The sequence below is a fragment of the Triturus cristatus genome, chromosome 7 (genome assembly GCF_964204655.1).
Source record: "Triturus cristatus chromosome 7, aTriCri1.1, whole genome shotgun sequence".
In the NCBI taxonomy this organism is placed as follows: domain Eukaryota; kingdom Metazoa; phylum Chordata; class Amphibia; order Caudata; family Salamandridae; genus Triturus; species Triturus cristatus.
The window spans coordinates 1280072645-1280093287 of NC_140590.1; the positions used below are offsets into that span (position 1 = coordinate 1280072645).

At 47.5% G+C, this 20643-nt stretch overlaps 1 protein-coding gene across 2 annotated transcripts in view; it reads right to left on the bottom strand.

The window, feature by feature from the left end:
- Positions 1-20643, bottom strand: part of LOC146811839 (lysophospholipase D GDPD1-like) — a 183221-nt gene that overhangs the window by 76014 nt on the left and 86564 nt on the right. For both annotated transcript variants that reach the window (XM_085618830.1, XM_085618831.1), the window contains exons 2-5: positions 12751-12793; positions 10390-10525; positions 7911-7956; positions 6090-6208 (exon numbers count right to left, since the gene is read on the bottom strand). In XM_085618830.1, coding sequence (XP_085474956.1) covers positions 6090-6208; positions 7911-7956; positions 10390-10525; positions 12751-12793 — 344 coding nt within the window. The remainder of the gene's footprint in view (positions 1-6089; positions 6209-7910; positions 7957-10389; positions 10526-12750; positions 12794-20643) is intronic.

The following is a 20643-nucleotide window of genomic DNA, read 5'->3' on the forward strand; positions in this document are numbered from 1 at the left end:
AGTTGCATAACTAAATACTTATAAGGTCCCAAAAGCGAGACCTATTGGCTATGCCAAGCGGCTGTGAAAGTGAAAGTGATCGCAGTCATACATCAAAGCGGCAGTGCGGCCGCGAAAGTGAAAGTAATCGCGGAAAAGCTCGGCGCGCGCGCCCGCGCACATGCACTGTAGCTCTAGGGTGGCCTGGTAGCACTTTTTGGAGCCCTCTCAATAAGTCTCGCCAGACGAGCGCATGCGCTGGGTCAGGCGAGACCTAAAAACATGTAAATCCACAAAAAAACCTAAGGTTACAGGGATGTTATAGTTAGGAATCAGCATTTAAAAAAACCTTAGATATTCAATGAAAAAACAAAGATTACAGGAATGTTATAGTTAGGAAATGGAATAAAAAACACATATAAATTCACTGAAAAAAACAAAGGTTACAGAGACGTTATGGTTAGGCTCAGGTTTCACTTGTACCAAACCAAAGAAATTCAGCAGTTATAGTTAGCTGAACTAACTATTACTTGCTCCCCCGCAATACACTGCTTATGACCTCACATATTACATCACTCATGACATGGTCAGTGACATCACTCTGTGGAATACTGACAGGTATTTATAATGCTATGAGTTAGCTGCTTGTGACAGCCAGCACTGTGTTTGTGTGTAATTAATAGAAAAATGTATTATACAGTGTAAGAAAAAATATGTATTTAGTAATATGCAATCAGACTGTACCTAGTGCAAACCTTTTTTATAGGTTTCCATTTAGAGGACGCATTTCAGAACCGGTAATAGTCTATCAGTACCAGAATAATTGTTTGTAATCATGATGTTTCAAACTATTCTATCAATAAAACCCTATACTAGCTCCCAAACAGCCTTTTGATTTGCTGATTAACCAATTGTACACTGTTAAATTTCTTACAGGTATCAGGCATCATGGAGATAAGTACTGTTTTTTTATTTTTTAGCTGTCGCGTACACGTGACCACCTGACCACCTCCTCTTTCTGCATGAGGTAACTCCAGATTGCTTTAACTGTGCAGGAATAGTTCCTTTAAACAAATAAAAAAGCATGGGTACATAGCTCCCAATAGATTCTGCCTACTTCGACCTGTAAATGTGCGCCCAGGTTCTATAGTGAGGTTTTACATCAGACTAGGACTCTCAAAAGGACAGCCTTTTTCTGAGGGTTCTTTAGGTGCAAACAGGGCACAAGTTGGGGGTTCACGCGGGTGGATGACATCCACCCACTATTTTCTCAGGGTGTACACTGCCCACCCTAAGGAGGAGTTGGGCCTCACTGTAAATTGTGCTGAACTCACCCCATTGTAATTTTCAGACACCGGGACACATCCAGCAGCGCCTGCACGTTGTCTGGGAACACAAAGATCTCTGCGGCAGGTGCCCTAACTTCATAAGATATTTTAAAATTCAGACTTTGCAATTAACTAAGCAGTACAGATGTTTCATTTCTCCTTGATGCCAATTTCTTTGTGGGAGAGTTTTAAAAAATAAAAGTATAAGATGAAGCCCTGATTTTGCATCAGGGTTGTGTCACTTTTCTGGCACAACCGTGATGCAAAATCTTTATTGGAATTTACAGTGCCACACAAATCCTGTTTCCCTGGCTTTATATATAGAAAAAAAATCACTAACACAAGGCAGCACATTGCTCTACCTTGCATTACCTTGTGTCAGGTAGGTGTTACATGTGTGGTGCATGGGCGGTTCTGTGCATCTACCCATGTATTTTGACGCAAACCCACATTTACAAAGACTTGTAAACATAGGTTTGCACTAGACTGGTGAGTCTTCCTGAGGCTGGCGTAACAAGGAGAAATATCTTTATTTCTCCTTGTTATTTCCTTTTTACATAGATGCAGCATTCTGTAGCACACATCCAAGTGGAAATAGCTTTGTTGGATAGTTTTTCTATGGCTTTGTAAAAAAATAAAACAAAATAACTCAAGGCAGCGCATTGCACTGACTTGCATTACACTGCATCAGATAGGCATTACGCGGGTGTTCACGTACATCCATCCCTGTATTTTGTGTGAACATAAATTACACAGTCTTCTTAAGGCAGGGACACTAGCTTTGCCAAAGTCAGCACTCAAGTCCCACTTCCCTGTCCAAGGATCGTGGTCAGGCCCCATTTATGTGAGGCAGCATGCCAGCTAGGCCCTGCTAGTGAGTTCAAGTCTTAGAAGTCCCATGATGGCTTTGAGAAAGTCAAAGTGCCACAGCTCTGTAGTGTGTCAGTCAGAGCAAGTCGCCCAGAGGCCTGGTGACCCAGTATTCAGTCTTACTCACTTGTGCTGGAGTGGAGGTTCGGAGTGCCCAGGCATGTCTGCATCCTGGTGGCGAGCAGAAGTCTGACTGCTACGGTAGAGGCGGCAGGCATCCACATGCTCCTCCACCTATGCGGTAAGCCTCCCTTGAATCTGTCAGCAGATTTTGGCCTCTCCTGGATTGCTGGGTAGTTGAATTGTTGCTCTTCCTCCGCAACGATGGCCCTCTAACTTCACCTTGGCCACCTCTAGGCATACAGGATTTGTAACACCATAGACAGGGAAACGGCCCCTTAAGATCACAGTATTGCGCAGCTTGACGGCGCCTCTTCTCAATAGAGCAATGAACCAGGGCAACAACACTCAATCTTCTCTGCAGCTCCCACTTGGCGTACTGAGGTCATGGGCAGCACACAGGTTTTCTACATTCTCTTTGTGCAATTCAGCCACTAAATCAACATCTCTTTATTTCTCCTATTTCACTGCAAAGGTCAATATTTTTTCTTTAATTCTTGGCGTATCTTTAGAGTGTGGCCGGGAGACAGAAGCTAAGTGAACCTCAAGTGGTAAGTGCCTCCTAGATTCTTATGGTGCAACATTATAGTCTATCAAACACAAAAGAGATTTGCCTAGGATCACACAATTTGCTCAAGCTAGGAAGCCGGGATTTGTCCCAGGTTCTCTGCTGTCACATTGTTCATTTCAGCCATTATATGAACACCTCTTTATTTCTCCTGTTTTACATCAAAGGTTAATGCTTTGTCCTTAATTTGTGGCACATGAGGTTGGATTGTGGGTGGTCAGATGCAACAACCGTACGTTTTTCGCTTTCAAATAAGGACTGCGTTGCAAAATCCTGCTTGCTCCTCCATGTCCCAAATGTTTCAGTTTTGTGCAGAAGTATCTACATTTGTCACACCACAACATAAATGATTTCCAAACATTTGAAAGGATGTGCTCTATTTATCCATTCCAATCACTAAATGTTGAGGAGCTGTTTTCCTCGAAAGGAAGACAAGTTGCTTTTTTGTAGCTCTGGAAATTCGAGTGTGCAGGATATGGCTGTGTTAAATTTTGTCTAGATGTTACACTGCCGGGATATGGGTGGACTTGTTTTTTGCCCTTCTCACAACTACCTACTGCAGTGATGCTGCACATTTTGCAATGTACTGTTCTATAACACATTAACACAGGGCAGTTTGTTGTTATGATACTCTTAGGTCGGGGAGACTGATCTAATTCACAGTTTGCTGTGTGTAAAATGAATGATCATGGGTACTTAGAGCTGGCTCCTCCAGAATGAGGTTGCAGTGAATAGGCAAGCCCACAGGTCAGCGTTACTGTTAACAATAGGTCGTCTCCAGTGCACCACGTTGGCATTTTAACATGTCAGGGAAAGGCCAAGTTCTTATTAGCGAGTGTGGTGTAGTGCAGATTCTGATCACTGGCCATAGTTTCTGGTGTCTCTCGCTGTTCCTACATCTCCCCACTTGGGTAGTTTTTCTGTGCAAACTAGCAATATTTCCTTCCGAAGGCCACTATTTTCTTGAAAGAGCTAGTAAGGACTGGAATTACATGTACCGTTTTCTAGTGAGTTACGTTTATCACCATTTCCTTCTCATCATTGGATACGGGGTGGCTTGCACTTATTTTGATGTGAAGCTTGATACCCTTACTGTGAAATTTATGGTCCATTCTTTCTGTGGGTATTCTGGTCATCCTTATTACAAGGTGAGCCGTCAGGCTGCTCTGGTGAATGTGAGGGTGGTTTAGATACAGATATGCAAACTATAAGAACATGAGCGATGTCTGCTGCTAAATGTAGAGGTGACATTTTGGGAGGCAGTGTGTAATTTGTTAAAACATAAATGCAGAGCCCCAATTTATTTCTTAGTGTCCTATTGCTGAGTGCCAAGGTTGCCATAAACTTTTTCTTTCACTACTCTATACTTTTTTCAGCACCTTTTCCACCTTCTTCATTGTTTTTCTATCTCCCTTTCTGTATTTCTATCCTGTTTTAGGGTTATGGTCTGTTGGCCTCTAAAATAAGTGCAGGTGCCCACTGCAGACACATTAGGTGGTGGGTAGGGCTGAGTAAGTATACTTCGCATAGGAGAGCGGTCTCACATCCGGAAAGCAATCACATTAACAAGGAAATGTGCTGCATATGGAATATTAAGCCTGGTGGAGTAGGCTGGCAGTGGAATTAGTTTGCTCAATCCTTAGGTAAAGGAAGCTTTACACTGGCAAAAGGCAACATTGTTTTAGGTGTAACTTACAAAAGCGCGAGTCTCCTTCCTAAATCAGGAGTGTTTGCATGTATATTTAGAATGAGCTCAAATGTACTCAACAACAACAACAACAACAACAATAGCTTTATTCGGTTAATAATTAAAACCATCAAAGCATACAGAAAATTTCATTTGCAAATAGTTACAAATAAAGATAATTAACAAAGAAAATTCAAACAGTGCAAAATACGCAAATATACATAAAAATAAGTTTAAACAGAAAATTGGCGAGAGTGAACGTTAAAAGATTAAAACAGGCCCAAAAGAAAGAAGATAAAAAGGCCTGGTCTCGGTCTCTCGAACATTATAAAAAGAATAGAGCTAAAATATATTAGGTTACATTCGATTTCTACTTCGAATAGCCCCTGAAAGATAACTGGCAACTCCAAAACAGACAAAAGGAGAGCCCAGCATTTGCAGAAATACCAAGGCGGGCCTTACTTGGTCAAAGTGGCAGTTCCTAAAAATTGGGCAAATAAATTTCTTACGTAACAGAGTGTAAAATTTACAGCAAAAAATCATATGCAGCGTATTTTGTTCAGAGGCGTTGTCACATGGACAAGGGCCCAAAGTGCCCTCTTTAAAAAAGCCCTTCGGGTGTGCTAGGAGCCAGGGTAACATGTCATGTTTAAACCTAATCAGTAAAAACAAATGAAAAGGGTTATTTATATAAGTCAAGTATGGCTGAATCTCATTGCCCATACTTAACATGACAAATCTTCTAACAGACGGTTTGCACACTTCCACGCCTTCTCTCTGCAACTTTGCCCTGCACATGAACTGAGACTCATTAGGTGGTGGGTAGGGCTGAGTAAGTATACTTCGCATAGGAGAGCGGTCTCACATCCGGAAAGCAATCACATTAACAAGGAAATGTGCTGCATATGGAATATTAAGCCTGGTGGAGTAGGCTGGCAGTGGAATTAGTTTGCTCAATCCTTAGGTAAAGGAAGCTTTACACTGGCAAAAGGCAACATTGTTTTAGGTGTAACTTACAAAAGCGCGAGTCTCCTTCCTAAATCAGGAGTGTTTGCATGTATATTTAGAATGAGCTCAAATGTACTCATCATAGACCAGCTAAACATATGTGTGAGGTCTTAAGATCTGATGTAACTGCTAGTGATGTCACTTCCTCTACAGTCATGGGTGATGCCACTTCCTGTGATGTCACTTCCTATGATGTCATGTGCGATGTCACACACTGTGATGTCACGCACTGCGATGTCACTCGCATACTGCCTAACTTAGTTAGTCCCCCCACTTCTTTTGTTAGAACTTGTGCCCTGGGTGCAAAGCATTGAGCCTTAATCCAGATGGTTTTAACAAACCATTATAATCTGGACCTTTGGCGCAATTTATTCAACTGAGATGAACCGGGCAGCAACTCCCAGAATGCACTGGGTTGTTAAAGGAATGATCAGAGCAAGACGCAAGGTCATCTGGTAACGATAAAGACCAACAAAATAGGGAGCCAGCACACATATCTGCGAGCGACAATGCGGTAGCATACACACACCTTTTTAATGAGCTCGGCGTCGTCCTCCTTGATTTCGATATTGATAGGAATATTGGGATATTTCTGGAAAACTTCCTCCAGCTCTGGAATCCGCCTGTCGCATCCCGTAGAGTGATGGCCTGAAGAGAAGACAAGGAGAAAAGGGGCTTTAAGTAGAAGTACAGAGGGTGAACACGAATACAGGAGAAAGATGAGAGTTTAAGATGAAAGCAGAATTATATGAGGAAACAAAGAGTTAAAGATAAGAAAGTGCAGAAGGAGACTAAAAGTACCAGAAGGAACAATGAGTATGGGCATACGGAGTACTGCGTGGGACAATACCTATAGGACGAGCCACTGGGGAAAAAAAGGAGGGAAGGTGTACAGAAGGGAAAATTTGTATCGAAAGAGGCGAGAGGTACACAGGGACAACACAGACAGGAAGTGGAAATAGCCTTATTGGATAGTTTTTGCATGGCTATTAAAAAAAAGTATAAAGCTAACGCAAGGCAGCACATTGCACTGCCTTGCGTTACAGTGCATCAGATAGGCGTTACATGGGTGTACATTAAAACTACACAGTCTTCTTAAGGCAGATACACTAGCTTTTCCTGGATCAGCTCTCAATCCCACTTCCCTGTCAAAGTATTGTGGTCATTCCCCATTTATGTGAGGCAGCAGTCCAGCTAGGCCCCACTAGTGAGTTCAGGTCTTAGAAGTTCCATGATGGCGTTGAGAAAGTCAAAGTGCCTCAGCGTCCTGGTGTGCCAGTCAGAGCAAGTCAGGAAGTAGACGCTGGGACAAAATAATTAAGTGCAGAAGTAGTAAAGAAAGATTCTTGAAGTGCAGCGAGGGCCAAGGAGTACAGGACAAAGGAAACAAGTATGAGAGAAGAGACAAGGAGTGCAGGACAGGACATGGAGTTGGGAATGCGAGGAGAAACTGGGGGCACAATAAGTAGAAGAAAAGAATAAGAAGTTACAGGAAGGAACACGGGTATTCGAGGGATCCAGGTGCACTTCTAAAGACAGTGCATGTGGGAAGAATGGATGGGTATTAAAGGAGAGGACACTCAATAAAGAGAGAATGAGAACGAGAAGACAATGAGTAAAGCTGCACACATGGAATGCGGGAGAAGAGGAAAGGACACGTGAACAATAAGTATAGATGCAGGGGCAGGGTAAAAACGTGTAAAGAAGGAGCTTAGGAAATTAGTACAAATGATGCAAGGAGTACGGGAGGAGACAAGGAAGAAACAGGAAGTACAGAGATGAAAAGGAGTACAATGAGAAACAGGAGCATATAGGAGGGGGAGTTGGTATAGGGGTACAACGAGCACAAGAAGCACTGCAGGAAACAGAGTATGTTGAAGGCGATAAAGCATATTGGGGATGAAAAAAGGAACGTAGGAGTATGGGGGACATGTGTACAAGAAGATTCAAGAGGCCCAGCTGGAAATAAGAGGAGGCAGCAAGCATGGGAGGAGCTGGAGTACAAAAGGAGAAAAGATACATGAGGTATAGCTAGAAAGAAGGCAAGAATTGCAGCTGGAGACAAGGAGTGTGAGAGTTGAACGAGAGAAGGAAATGAGGGACTCGAAGCATACAGAGTGAGAATAGGAGTGGGCAAGGAGTACAGGAGGAAGGAAGTAGTAAATGACAAGAAGGAATTATAGGAGGGGGCGGAGTGCACAGGGACAACAGGAGGAAAACAGCAACGAAAGCCAAGTAAAACGAGAAAGTCACTTCTTTGCAGATCAATCATGGACTTGTCAGTGGGAACAATCCTAAAACGCTCTCATGCACTAGGGCTCCGGTGTGACTGTGCTCCCCTGTGAGTTACCCGAGAGAAAGGTGACCTCCAGGTTGTCCTTGTAGAGGGGCAGCTCCTGCAAAGAAGAAACAGTGTGAGGGGAGTCGGGCAAATAGAGGACTTTTGTTGTTGCAAAATTCAAAGTAGTTATATGCTCCATCCCGAAAACAATGAATTCCTCATCATTTGCCCCATCATTGATTAATCCGCTCTGTGTCTAGGACTCCCCCTCACCTCTCCAACAGCATTCCAGCACGTGACATCTCTTGGCTTCTAGCTGGATGCGCCATAACTCTCCCCCTCATTGCCCTTCTCAATCTTGCGACAGAAAGTCCTTCACTCCCTCAGAATGATATAACAAAGCAGCTAGTCGCCATGGCTCCCCGGGCACGCAGAGCTACACGCGCTGGTTGTTGCACATGTGGAGTTTGGTCATGCATGCTTTGCTGCCGGGCACACCCCAAGCATGTGCTAGTCCTTCGTAACTGTTACACTTTGCTGCAAGGCGAATCTTCATAAGCAAACTGGTCCACACCAGCCCCGTTAGACGTCAGGGGCATGGGTAATTTCATAAGCTCTGCACTCTTGGAGGGTTCCTGCCGCAGCATTTAGAGATTTTATTGCAAAGCTCTTCTATTTATTAATGACACAGCTAACACGGTTAAAACCACTAGATGGCACCGGGTGCTGGACCTACCATGTTCTCTTTCGCAGCCGGACATTTTTTGATCTGGTTTTTGACAACTTAAGGTCCACAGATATACTGCTAGCAACATACATATTGGGTCCACCCCTTTCAACCACTGGCTTTCTTTGACCAGCCTCTTTCAACTATTGCCTTCAAACTTTCTCAATCATGTCTTGGCACAGCCCAACAAAGTACTCCTCTCTCCCTTAATGCTCTTGGCTATTTGGGTGTATCCTTCCACCTCTTCTCAAGTGCTTGCATTGAACTGCAGGAGTCACTACTTCACAGTGATAGCCCTCTCTGTCTGCTCCTGCTGGCTTCCTCTTACAAGCCTCGTTCCGCTGTGCTAACGCTGCATGCATTCGCATAATAAACACAGACCTGATGTCTTTGCCAATGCTTGTTTTTAAACCAGGGTTAGCAAAGTTTGCCCCACGGGTAACAGAGGGCAAGTCAAGGGTAGCAGCTGCTGCTGCTGGCTACTCCTAACTGACATCAAAGAGCACAAGTCTCATGTGTTCCACCTTGCTTCACCTCTGATGTAGAGTGGTTACCCTAGACTGCTCAGTTTTTATGTTCGCTCTTGTAATCTGAAGTTTCAATGTCCTTTCTCTTTTTTGTTTTAATTGTTTTTTTGAAGATTTTTTCACTTTCCATGAACTAAATGCTCTGGCAAGCCAAAAAATTAAGGTAAAGAAATTAATATGTGGCGATTCAGTGTACTATTGAGATGTAAAATAATCCCCATGCACTGCAGTGTAAGCATAGGCGGTGGAAGGATACATCAAAGAGCCAATAGCATGAAGTGAGAGAGTAATGCTTCTCTGGGTGGAGCCAAAGCCTGCCATGTAGACAGCAAGACATGAAAAAGCTCTTGTCACAGCGAGGATTGCTACTCTTATCTTCTGGATGCAAAGAGCAGTCGGTGCGAGCTTCATGCTGGGTAAGGACATGTCTTCTGTCCCTGCGATGGGTTCCAAGTGATTGCCTCTTCCTCCTTAACTCAACCTGATGCTTCCTTTTTGGAGAAAAAGGTGCTGCTTATTTATAGTGACATTCAATAGGACAATAATTATGGAGCGCTTGGTTAGTGAAAGGGCGAGACCTAAGATATGGCGCTGGCCTGTCAATGGCAGTCTAGTATTATGGGAGCAGCGAGGACACATTCCACCAACTGCCCTTGTGGCTCAATCATAATGCAAACACAGCTCTAGGGTCAACAAGGCAGCAATAACAGTAGAGATTCATATTTGTGATGATTGCGGAACACGCCCGAAAGGATGGCATGGACATTCTATTGTGTCACACCTGAACCTCAAATAACCCGATTGTGACTTTGCTACCTGACAGGGGTGCGACCCCGGAGCCACATTTTTTGTTGTATGAATAATCAATAAAAATGTGTTTAAAAAAAACAAGGCAGCAATACTAGCAGAAGGTTAAAAAAACGAATGGCAAGATAAACAAGCGCACTGAACTGAATGCAACACCCACTTGTCAACAGCTTGGCTTTGGAAGAAGTCCACTCTCACCTTTAATCTAGCAGATGAACAGGTCTACATGGGCTTGCACAAAGTCCAAGGTCCAATGCTTCTAACAGTGCCAAAGAAGCCTCTCCATCTTTGTCTGTCCAATGCTGTTGTTCTAAGCCCTAACATCTCCCCTGGTACCCTCAATGTTGTCCCAGGGGATGCCTGGAGACAGCAATTGTCATTGATCCTAAACCGACTTTATCTTGTTAGAAACCTGGTGCTTGCTCACATATCCCCGCCATCCTGCTTAGAGCCACACCACCCAACTTGGAGGGAAGGCTGGCCTTACCGAGTAGTTGAGGTCATTGATGCAGACATCGTGTCCTGTTTGTCGCAGGAGGTTGAGGTCGTGTGACACCACCACTCGGCCATCTTTTGTAAGGTGGCAGTCCAGCTCAAGGAGATCTGTCTGGTGTTTAACTGCACTAGGAGAAACAAAAGTTAAAAAAAATACAAGACAGAGCAGAAGATAGATTGAAATTTGAACCCAGGCACACTTAGTCACAAAATCAGTTTTCAGGGTTTCCTTTTAGACAGTTCTGCAGCACAGCATTGTCTTCACCAGGGGACAGGGCCCCGTATACCGGTGAGGGAGGCTAACTCAAGATGATTGAGCCCCTTGCAAAATCTGGAGACTGCACCTCTAAATCTTCACTTATGTTAGCTCCCTTATAGCTATGAAACGGATCAAGGGCCCAGTGGAGTGGAAATGCATAGCAGAAACTGCAGGGCCCTACACTGCATAGCGATACCTACCATTAACCATGACGACTGGTTGGAGCATGGCTGCAAGTTTTATCCCTTTCACGAGGTGTTATTGGCACTCCGGGTAAGCTAGTCGTTACCATCTACGCTACTATACTCTATGTAGGGACATTTAACCTGTTGCATTAACTTTGTGTGCCACCGCTAAACGTTCGAATTTTACTTGGGACTTGGTCACACGCTGTCTCTCAAAGGTGGAATTAGACATGCATTTTACCTTATCCAAATGCATGGTATTGCATATGGATGCCATCATCACCATGGTCACATCTTTAATTGAGGTCATTAGGCACACTCTGGGTGCACGCCTACTTTAGAACTAAGTAGACCACTCTTAACCTTATCAGTCTTGACACACACGTTCCTCTTTTTCTCGATCCAACCTCTGTGTAACTTTTTAATTTCAATTTCTCACATAAGGATTGTTCCGTGACACTGTGGGATCTTTTAACCCATCGCCGTCTGTGCTTTGGACGGTCGTGCTGAGGTGACTGACTGAGCCTCTATTCACGTTTTGAGTAAGTTTTATCCATTACACGTTGGTCTGCTAGGCGCTGCCATGTTAGACCTAGTCCTTCTATAGCCAAATGCTCATTCTCTGTGTTTTAGGAGCTTTACGGAGCCCATCTACTGCATTTTCCAGCCTGATTTATCTTGCTGTTCCCAGATTAGGTCATTAACACTGTGTTTTAATGTGCATTCACATCCGACCATGAGGCATCATACAAATAATACGGAGTATTCACTTCCTTTTAGGTGCTCCCCTCTCTGTCCTGATGAAGAGCCCATGCTAAGGACTTAACAACCTTGATTACTGGAAGGGGTCAAAAAGTTGACTTTTGCTCCTTTTAAAACCAGCTTTGGACTGCGTCCTCACACTGCCATTTGTTTTTGTTGCAATAATTGGCCTGTTATAGGCTGGACAGGTTTCATCATGTAAATATAATGTATATATGGCACATTACCTTCCCTCTCGTACAACCCTCACAAACGCACATTTACCCTGAGCACTTTATTCTCTATCTTCATCCTGAGCACCGTTCTTTCAAGTGTATAGACAATTGTGATGTCTTTAACAATCAATTGATGTTATGAGAATAAATTGCATCTATTACAGAAACGTGAATGTGATCCTGTGAATGCTTTCATCTTTGAGCTTTAAAATTGTCGCTACTGTGACCATTTTTCTATTGTACTGCAGTTCTCACCCGGGTCTGGTAGCATTGCGGGTTACCCCACTGATACTTAACTCTAGAAGAGAGGTGAGGCTTCTGCAGTGGACACTGGACTAGGCAGGAAAAGAAGCAAGGGACTTAGCGTCAATGAAAAAGTAGGAGGGTTAACCCGTTCGATGCGCCCGTCGGCCAACGGCCAACGGCCATCGCGAGCAGTACCTCCATAGTGCTGCGCACGTCCGTTGGCCGACGCGGCCCCACCTGCGCAAGAATTTACCCGCACCGCGGCGGATTTTACGCCGTGGTTAACGGGTTAAAAAGGGGTTGTTGTCATCCGATGGGAGGCCCATGAGGCCACTCTAGTTAGACCAGAATGGAGAACCACATCTCTATTTGTAATGAGTTACTGTGCTAAGGCCCAAAAGACAGTAACATATGGGACAACAACGAGGCTCTCCAGGGTATCCTGTGGCCGAACAGGAGTGCGTTGGCGGGATTTCCCCTTTACTCTCCTCATCACCCAGCACACACCCTGATGAGGAGATAATGGGAAGGCCACATCGAATAGTGAGCAGAGGACCCAGAGCTACAATGCGTGCCCCATAGGGAGATGGAAAATCTGTCTTTTTAACCGGTTCCAAGAAACTCCCTCAAAAAGTTGGAATGTTCCATAAACCATTATGCTTTTCTTTGGATTTTATCAGACCTACTTTGTGAAGGCCTCCATCGTGTTCTCGATCTTCTCCCCAGCACCTAGAACATAGAGACAGAAAAAGAAGATTGTCATGGATGCAAACTTAGAAGACAATGCCAAAATGTCAACATAGTGTCCCACTGAAACAATGATGTAGAAATTGGTGTGCTGCTGTCTCACAATTTACAAATTCTCTTAAAACCAGTTTAAATCTAGACAAAAGCCCAAAAATGAACCAGAAAGTCATACCTCCTCAGATTGCAGCGTGCAGAACATGGAACCTCAAAAGTATTCTTAACTGGTGTCCAGTTACTTTTCCCTTCAATGTGTACATGAGTCACATCCTCCATTACCTCTGTTTAGGTTGGGCCTACTCTACACTCTCTGTCTCTTGTTGCTTGTAAGAATTGAATCACTGAAGGCATGAGGGTTCTCCCTTCCAACTATAGACTAGAATCTTTTTACCAATAAAGGGACGTACACTCAAAATTTGAGGTTGTGGAAGTATTTAGACTTTTCACAAAAGGAGATTTACTTACAACATTTTTGGCCGAAAATGTTATGACTGTGTACACTGGGAGTAGAGCCCCTGTGTTAAGTAGGCTATATTAACTGAGTTACGCAACACAGTCAAAGAAGAATGTTATGAAAAGGAGTCAGACAATGAAGTATGTGCTATAAGTGGTTAACTTAAAAGGCATACACCACAAATTATTGCATAGAATTAATTGTGTTCAATGACCAGAACTTTTACTGCATATTTAAGATAGCCTACATGTGCATGTCTTTCCTTTGTGAACAAAAAAACAGCAAAGTAAAGCAAATCAATATGCAAGGAAGAGCGATGAATAGCACTGTGTCTTTATGACAGGCTAGGTCATCTAAACATTAGCACTTCCTAAACAAAAAGGCATAACCCCGTAATTAAAATGTGATTCTCTCAACAAAGTGCATGCATTACACAGCTCACAGTGTCTCTAGTCTAACATAAGAATTACATGATGCCTCTTTACCAAAATCTAACAGGCAGACAAATGAGACAATATAATAATGCACGAAGTGCAATACCTTAATGGACAGCCCTTCTAAGGAATTGAAAGTAATGAAAAACCCATGAAAGTCAGTGGCTGAGGTGCTGAGACAAATCCCACAGTCTTTCTCTCTGTACTCTCTTTTTAGGAACCAATGACGTGGTATGCCAGCTTCTGCAGATGTCTATAGCCAGACCTAAAAAAGTTGCTGCAACTAAGATGTGGACGGACAGTGGCAGGGATCTGCTCTGAGCAGGGCTGGATCAGTTCGCCTCTGAGGGTGTAGTACCTTGGTGTTTTAGGTCAGAGAGCACATTGAGTTGTGGGTATTCTGTGGGCTGGAACGTGTGCTCTGGACAGAGTAATACACAACAATGATGTCAAGCAATGCTAAATGTGTGGGGGGGGGCTTGAGATTCCACAATCTCCAGCTGTACATAGTCCTTAGCTTGAACACACCCACCCTCCAGCAGCAGAGGCCATAGGTAACTTTGTTGTTTGTATGATAAGTCTTTATTGTTGTTTTGTATAGCACGACAATCAGTCAGCAAAAGAATGCACACTGACAACAGCACTGAGACTCTCACAGCATGTGGCGACATATTAATGAACTCAATAATCACTGCAGACATCAAGCTATAGGTCGCACAGGACCAACGTCCCAGTGGTGCGGTGACTCCACCATCTGCCAGCATCCTGTTTTGCTAGAGTGTGAGCAGACACATGCCATCATAACTAATACAGTAACACAAGTAACAAAAACAACGAAGATCTGGCTCCTTTAGGGGCGGCAACAGTCTATACGGAGAATCTGTCTATGGTGATCATGGAATAGCAGGGAGGTATCAATGCAGGGGGGTGGTGGCATAGGGTAGCAGGGAGGTATCAATGCAGGGGAATGGTAGCATGGAGTAACAGGGAGGTATCAATGCAGGGGAATGGTAGCATGGAGTAACAGGGGGGCATCAATGCAGGGGGATGGTGGCATGGAGTAGAAGGGAGGTATCAATGCAGGGGAATGGTGGCATGGAGTAGCAGGGAGGTATCAATGCAGGGGGGTGGTGGCATGGGGTAGCAGGGAGGTATCAATGCAGGGGCATGGTGGCATGGAGTAGCAGGGCGGTATCAATGCAGGGGAATGGTGGCATGGAGTAGCAGGGAGGTATCAATGCAGGGGAATGGTGGAATGGAGTAGCAGAGAGGTATCAATGCAGGGGAATGGTGGTGTCGGGTAGCAGGGAGGTATCAATGCAGGGGAATGGTGGCATGGAGTAGCAGGGAGGTATCAATGCAGGGGAATGGTGGCATGGAGTAGCAGGGAGGTATCAATGCAGGGGAATGGTGGCATGGAGTAGCAGGGAGGTATCAATGCAGGGGAATGGTGGCATGGAGTAGCAGAGAGGTATCAATGCAGGGGAATGGTGGTGTCGGGTAGCAGGGAGGTATCAATGCAGGGGAATGGTGGCATGGAGTAGCAGGGAGGTATCAATGCAGGGGAATGGTGGCATGGAGTAGCAGGGAGGTATCAATGCAGGGGAATGGTGGCATGAAGTAGCAGGTAGGTATCAATGCAGGGGAATGGTGGCATGGAGTAGCAGGGAGGTATCAATGCAGGGGAATGGTTGCACGGGGTAGCAGGGAGGTATCAATGCAGGGGAATGGTGGCACGGAGTAGAAGGGAGGTATCAATGCAGGGGAATGATGGCATGGAGTAGCAGGGAGGTATCAATGCAGGGGAATGATGGCATGGAGTAGAAGGGAGGTATCAATGCAGGGGAATGGTGGCATGGAGTCGCAGGGAGGTATCAATGCAGGGGAATGGTGGAATGGAGTAGCAGGGAGGTATCAATGCAGGGGAATGATGGCATGGAGTAGAAGGGAGGTATCAATGCAGGGGAATGGTGGCATGGAGTAGCAGGGAGGTATCAATGCAGGGGAATGGTGGCATGGAGTAGCAGGGAGGTACTAATGCAGGGGAATGGTGGCATCGGGTAGCAGGGAGGTATCAATGCAGGGGAATGGTGGCATTGAGTAGCAGGGAGGTATCAATGCAGGGGAATGGTGGCATGGAGTAGCAGGGAGGTATCAATGCAGGGGTGGTGGCATGGAGTAGCAGGGAGGTATCAATGCAGGGGGATGGTGGCATGGAGTAGCAGGGAGGTATCAATGAAGGGGGATGGTGGTATGGAGTAACAGGGAGGTATCAATGGAGGGGGATGGTGGCATGGGGTAGCAGGGAGGTATCAATGCAGGGGAATTGTGGCAAGGAGTAGCAGGGAGGTATCAATGCAGGGGAATTGTGGCATGGAGTAGCAGGGAGGTATCAATGCAGGGGAATGGTAGCATGGAGTAGCAGGGAGGAATCAATGCAGGGGGATGGTGGCGTGGAGTAGCAGGGAGGTATCAATGCAGGGGAATGGTGGCATGGAGTAGCAGGGAGGTATCAATGCAGGGGAGTGGTGGCATGGGGTAGCAGGGAGGTATCCATGCAGGGGAATGGTGGCATGGGGTAGCATGGAGGTATCAATGCAGGGGAATGGTGGCATGGAGTAGCAGGGAGGTATCAATGCAGGAGAATGGTGGCATGGAGTAGCAGGGAGGTATCAATGCAGGGGAATGGTGGAATGGGGTAGCAGGGAGGTATCAATGCAGGGGAATGGTGGCATGGAGTAGAAGGGAGGTATCAATGCAGGGGAATGGTGGCATGGAGTAGCAGGGAGGTATCAATGCAGGGGAATGGTGGCATGGAGTAACAGGGAGGCATTAATGCAGAGGGAATGGTGGCATGGAGTAGCAGGGAGGTATCAATGCAGGGGAATGGTGGCACGGGGTAGCAGGGAGGTATCAATGCAGGGGATTGGTGGCACGGAGTAGCAGGGAGGTATCAATGCAGGGGAATGATGGCATGGAGTAGCAGGGAGGTATCAATGCAGGGGAATGGTGGCATGGAGTAGAAGGGAGGTATCAATGCAGGGGAATGGTGGCATGGAGTAGCAGGTAGGTATCAATGCAGGGGAATGGTGGCATGGAGTAGCAGGGAGGTATCAATGCAGGGGAATGGTGGCACGGGGTAGAAGGGAGGTATCAATGCAGGGGAATGGTGGCACGGAGTAGCAGGGAGGTATCAATGCAGGGGAATGATGGCATGGAGTAGCAGGGAGGTATCAATGCAGGGGAATGATGGCATGGAGTAGAAGGGAGGTATCAATGCAGGGGAATGGTGGCATGGAGTCGCAGGGAGGTATCAATGCAGGGGAATGGTGGAATGGAGTAGCAGGGGGTATCAATGCAGGGGAATGGTGGCATGGAGTAGCAGGGAGGTATCAATGCAGGGGAATGGTGGCATGGAGTAGCAGGGAGGTACTAATGCAGGGGAATGGTGGCATCGGGTAGCAGGGAGGTATCAATGCAGGGGAATGGTGGCATGGAGTAGCAGGGAGGTATCAATTCAGGGGAATGGTGGCATGGAGTAGCAGAGAGGTATCAATGCAGGGGGGTGGTGGCATGGAGTAGCAGGGAGGTATCAATGCAGGGGGTGGTGGCATGGAGTAGCAGGGAGGTATCAATGAAGGGGGATGGTGGTATGGAGTAACAGGGAGGTATCAATGCAGGGGGGTGGTGGCATGGGGTAGCAGGGAGGTATCATTGCAGGGGAATTGTGGCATGGAGTAGCAGGGAGGTATCAATGCAGGGGAATGGTAGCATGGAGTAGCAGGGAGGAATCAATGCAGGGGGATGGTGGCATGGAGTAGCAGGGAGGTATCAATGCAGGGGAATGGTGGCATGGAGTAGCAGGGAGGTATCAATGCAGGGGAGTGGTGGCATGGGGTAGCTGGGAGGTATCAATGCAGGGGAATGGTGGCATGGAGTAGCAGAGAGGTATCAATGCAGGGGGGTGGTGGCATGGAGTAGCAGGGAGGTATCAATGCAGGGGAATGGTGGCATGGAATAGCAGGGAGGTATCAATGCAGGGGAGTGGTGGCATGGGGTAGCAGGGAGGTATCAATGCAGGGGAAAGGTGGCATGAAGTAGCAGGGAGGTATCAATGCAGGGGAATGGTGGAATGGAGTAGCAGGGAGGTATCAATGCAGGGGAATGGTGGCACAGGGTAGCAGGGAGGTATCAATGCAGGGGACTGGTGGCACGGAGTAGCAGGGAGGTATCAATGCAGGGGAATGGTGGCATGGAGTAACAGGGAGGTATCAATGCAGAGGGATGGTGGCATGGAGTAGCAGGGAGGTATCAATGCAGGGGAATGGCGGGGAGGGGAAGTACATATCAGATATCAGAACGGCCACTGGAATGTATGAGGTGCACGGCTACCATGCGGGCCCCAGGCACGGCTCTCATCTGAGGTGGCATCACTTAGTCCCAAACCTTGGGCAACATTACGCAGGGAATCCCAGTTCGAGCACGTATGTGTCCACACTGTGACGGCCCCAGCTCCTCCCTGCCGTCTTGTTTCACAGGACACGGCATCTGCCTCTGCCACTGCCCACGTATGTACCCCCGGAGTCAACACGCCTCAAAGGAGTGCTGCACTGCCTTCCATGACATTCCTATCTGCCGTTTGAAGAGGATTTGGGCCAGATCGGCGAATTTCAGAATCTGTTCAGTGTGATTCGATCGCTTTGTAATCCTCAGGAGTTCGAGCAAGGGGTCTGGGGCCACTTGCACATCCGTGACCTCCAAGACACGCTCCATCACCCATATCCACATCTGCACTAGTATCGGTCTCGCAGACCCTGTGCATGGACGCTGCGTCTGTGAAGTGTGTCTGACGCAGATGGTTAAACTGTGAATTTCAGGTGGGCGGTACAAGAGACGCGAAGAGCCATCCACCCCTTGCTTCTCTGTTACGACCACACCTGAGCACGCTTCCCACCTGGGCTTACTGCACAGTATGCACAGTGTGCGACCCTTTCAGATGTCTATAAGGCAGCATACAACACAGTGACTGCCCGCCTGTCAGCCCATGAGTCAGGGCGCACTGCCGTCCGAGGTGCAACTTTGGTTCCCCTTGCACCCCTACCCAAGCGCCACGCCCCTCAAGCACACGTGCACTGTGTGTCAAAAAGAGGACCGCTCCCAGGTCGGGTGTAGTTTGTAGATCTTGAAACGATCGCAATGTGCCTTCTATATAAAGGTCGCCCAATGGGTCACTCCCAGGCAGAGGCGCAACTAGAGCCAAATTTCGGGGGGGGGGGGCTAAGAAACAATTTCGGGGGGGGGCTGAATCTTTTCGGCCATAGGCAGAGTGGAGCTGCAGGGACTCTTAGAAGGGGTGAAACAACAGCGAGGCCTCATTAACATGCAAATGGTCTTTTAAAGACCTGTGAAGTCCTCGGGTGCGGCTGTGTTGCGCCGGGAAGCTGTCTCATCCCGGGCTGCTACACGCGACGGGGGGGCTGAAGCCCTGTGAGTCCAATGGGTGTTGCGCGCCTGCTCCCAGGTCATGCCATAGAGGCGGCTTGTGGGTGTTTAGCACGAATATCATCCCTGCCATGCTTCATAGAGGTAACTGCAACACAAACGGCACTCCCAGTCTCAAAGTGTCGCAACAGCTGTTGTCCAGTCTTCACTCTGGCTCGTGGGCCCATGCACAGCAGCCTGACCCGTCCAAGGAACTCAGGGTCCAACCCGAGGGCCTCCAATACTAGTAACAGGTATGACCATACCAGGGTGTCAAATGCCTTGCGGATGCTGAGTGGCACCGCCGCTGGGAGGCTCGGGGCTCTCTCCAATGCCCCCATGATGTGACATGGCCTACCAGAGGTGTAAAAGGTGGTCCCGAGGGGCATGAACCCGTTGTATGGGGTGTACCAGGGGCTGTAGCAATGGGGAAGCAACCTATTCGCGAGCAACTTACTTCAGAGGTTAGTACTAATGTTAAGCATCGACAGTGCGCAGTACGAGCCAAGCTCGAGGGGCCCTGCCTGCCAGGTGGTAAGCAGAAGCCACACGAGGGCCTGGCTCGTGTTGGGCTGGAGCATGAAAGTGAACCTTGAACCGAGCCAGATCCGGGCAGCTGGCTTTAAGTGGCTCGAGCTTTCAGTGCTCGCGCACCCTACTGCGATGTTTTTAAGCGCCTTTGCACTTGGCCTTGTGGAGAGCAGAGTACCCCCCCCCCCCCCCTCCCGTTGCCCTGTTCCTGTGCTGCACAGGCGATAAGGCCAGGCCCGGCCAGATAGAACTCTCTCTCAACCTGACCTGCGTATGAGCAGCCGGCATGGACCGTCGGCATCAGATGGGCACTGCATGCCGTCAGATGCAGGCTTAGCATCAGAATATGCCATAATAGGAGGTGCAAGGTACCACAGGCGGCAAAGACATACCATGCGGTGAGGTATATGCCTCTGACCGCGGCCCCCACAGGGGGCCACTCGGCGGTCGGCGCCTTAGTGGCCCCGGGGCCCCGGTCACCCCTCCCCACTCCCTCCTTGGGGGGGGGGCGGGGGCAGGGATCCTGACTGTTGCCCCCCTCCGTGTCAGGGGCCGGAGGTGACGCGCAATGCGCGTCACTTCCGGGCCCAGGTGTGAGGGGGAGGCTATTTAGCCTTCCCCCACCCTCACTGGCGACCTCTTTGTCGCCCACCTCGCCTTTTGGCTGTCGCCTCGTAGCTGCGATCCCGACCCCCACGCCGGTTTGGTGTTCTTCGTCAGCAACGGTGAGTCTTGCTGCTCCCACTCCGCCCCGGCCCCGTCCCTGGGCAGTACCAGGTCGACGGGGCCCTGTGGCTCGGATGGCCACGGGCGGAGGGGGCGCAAGATGGGGGTTGGGGTAGCGTAGTAAGCGGTTGCTACGGTTTAGTGGCGCCGGTAAATGAGCGGTAGTCATCCCACGCGTCGCTGTAACAGCACGGTAGCTGGGACTCAGC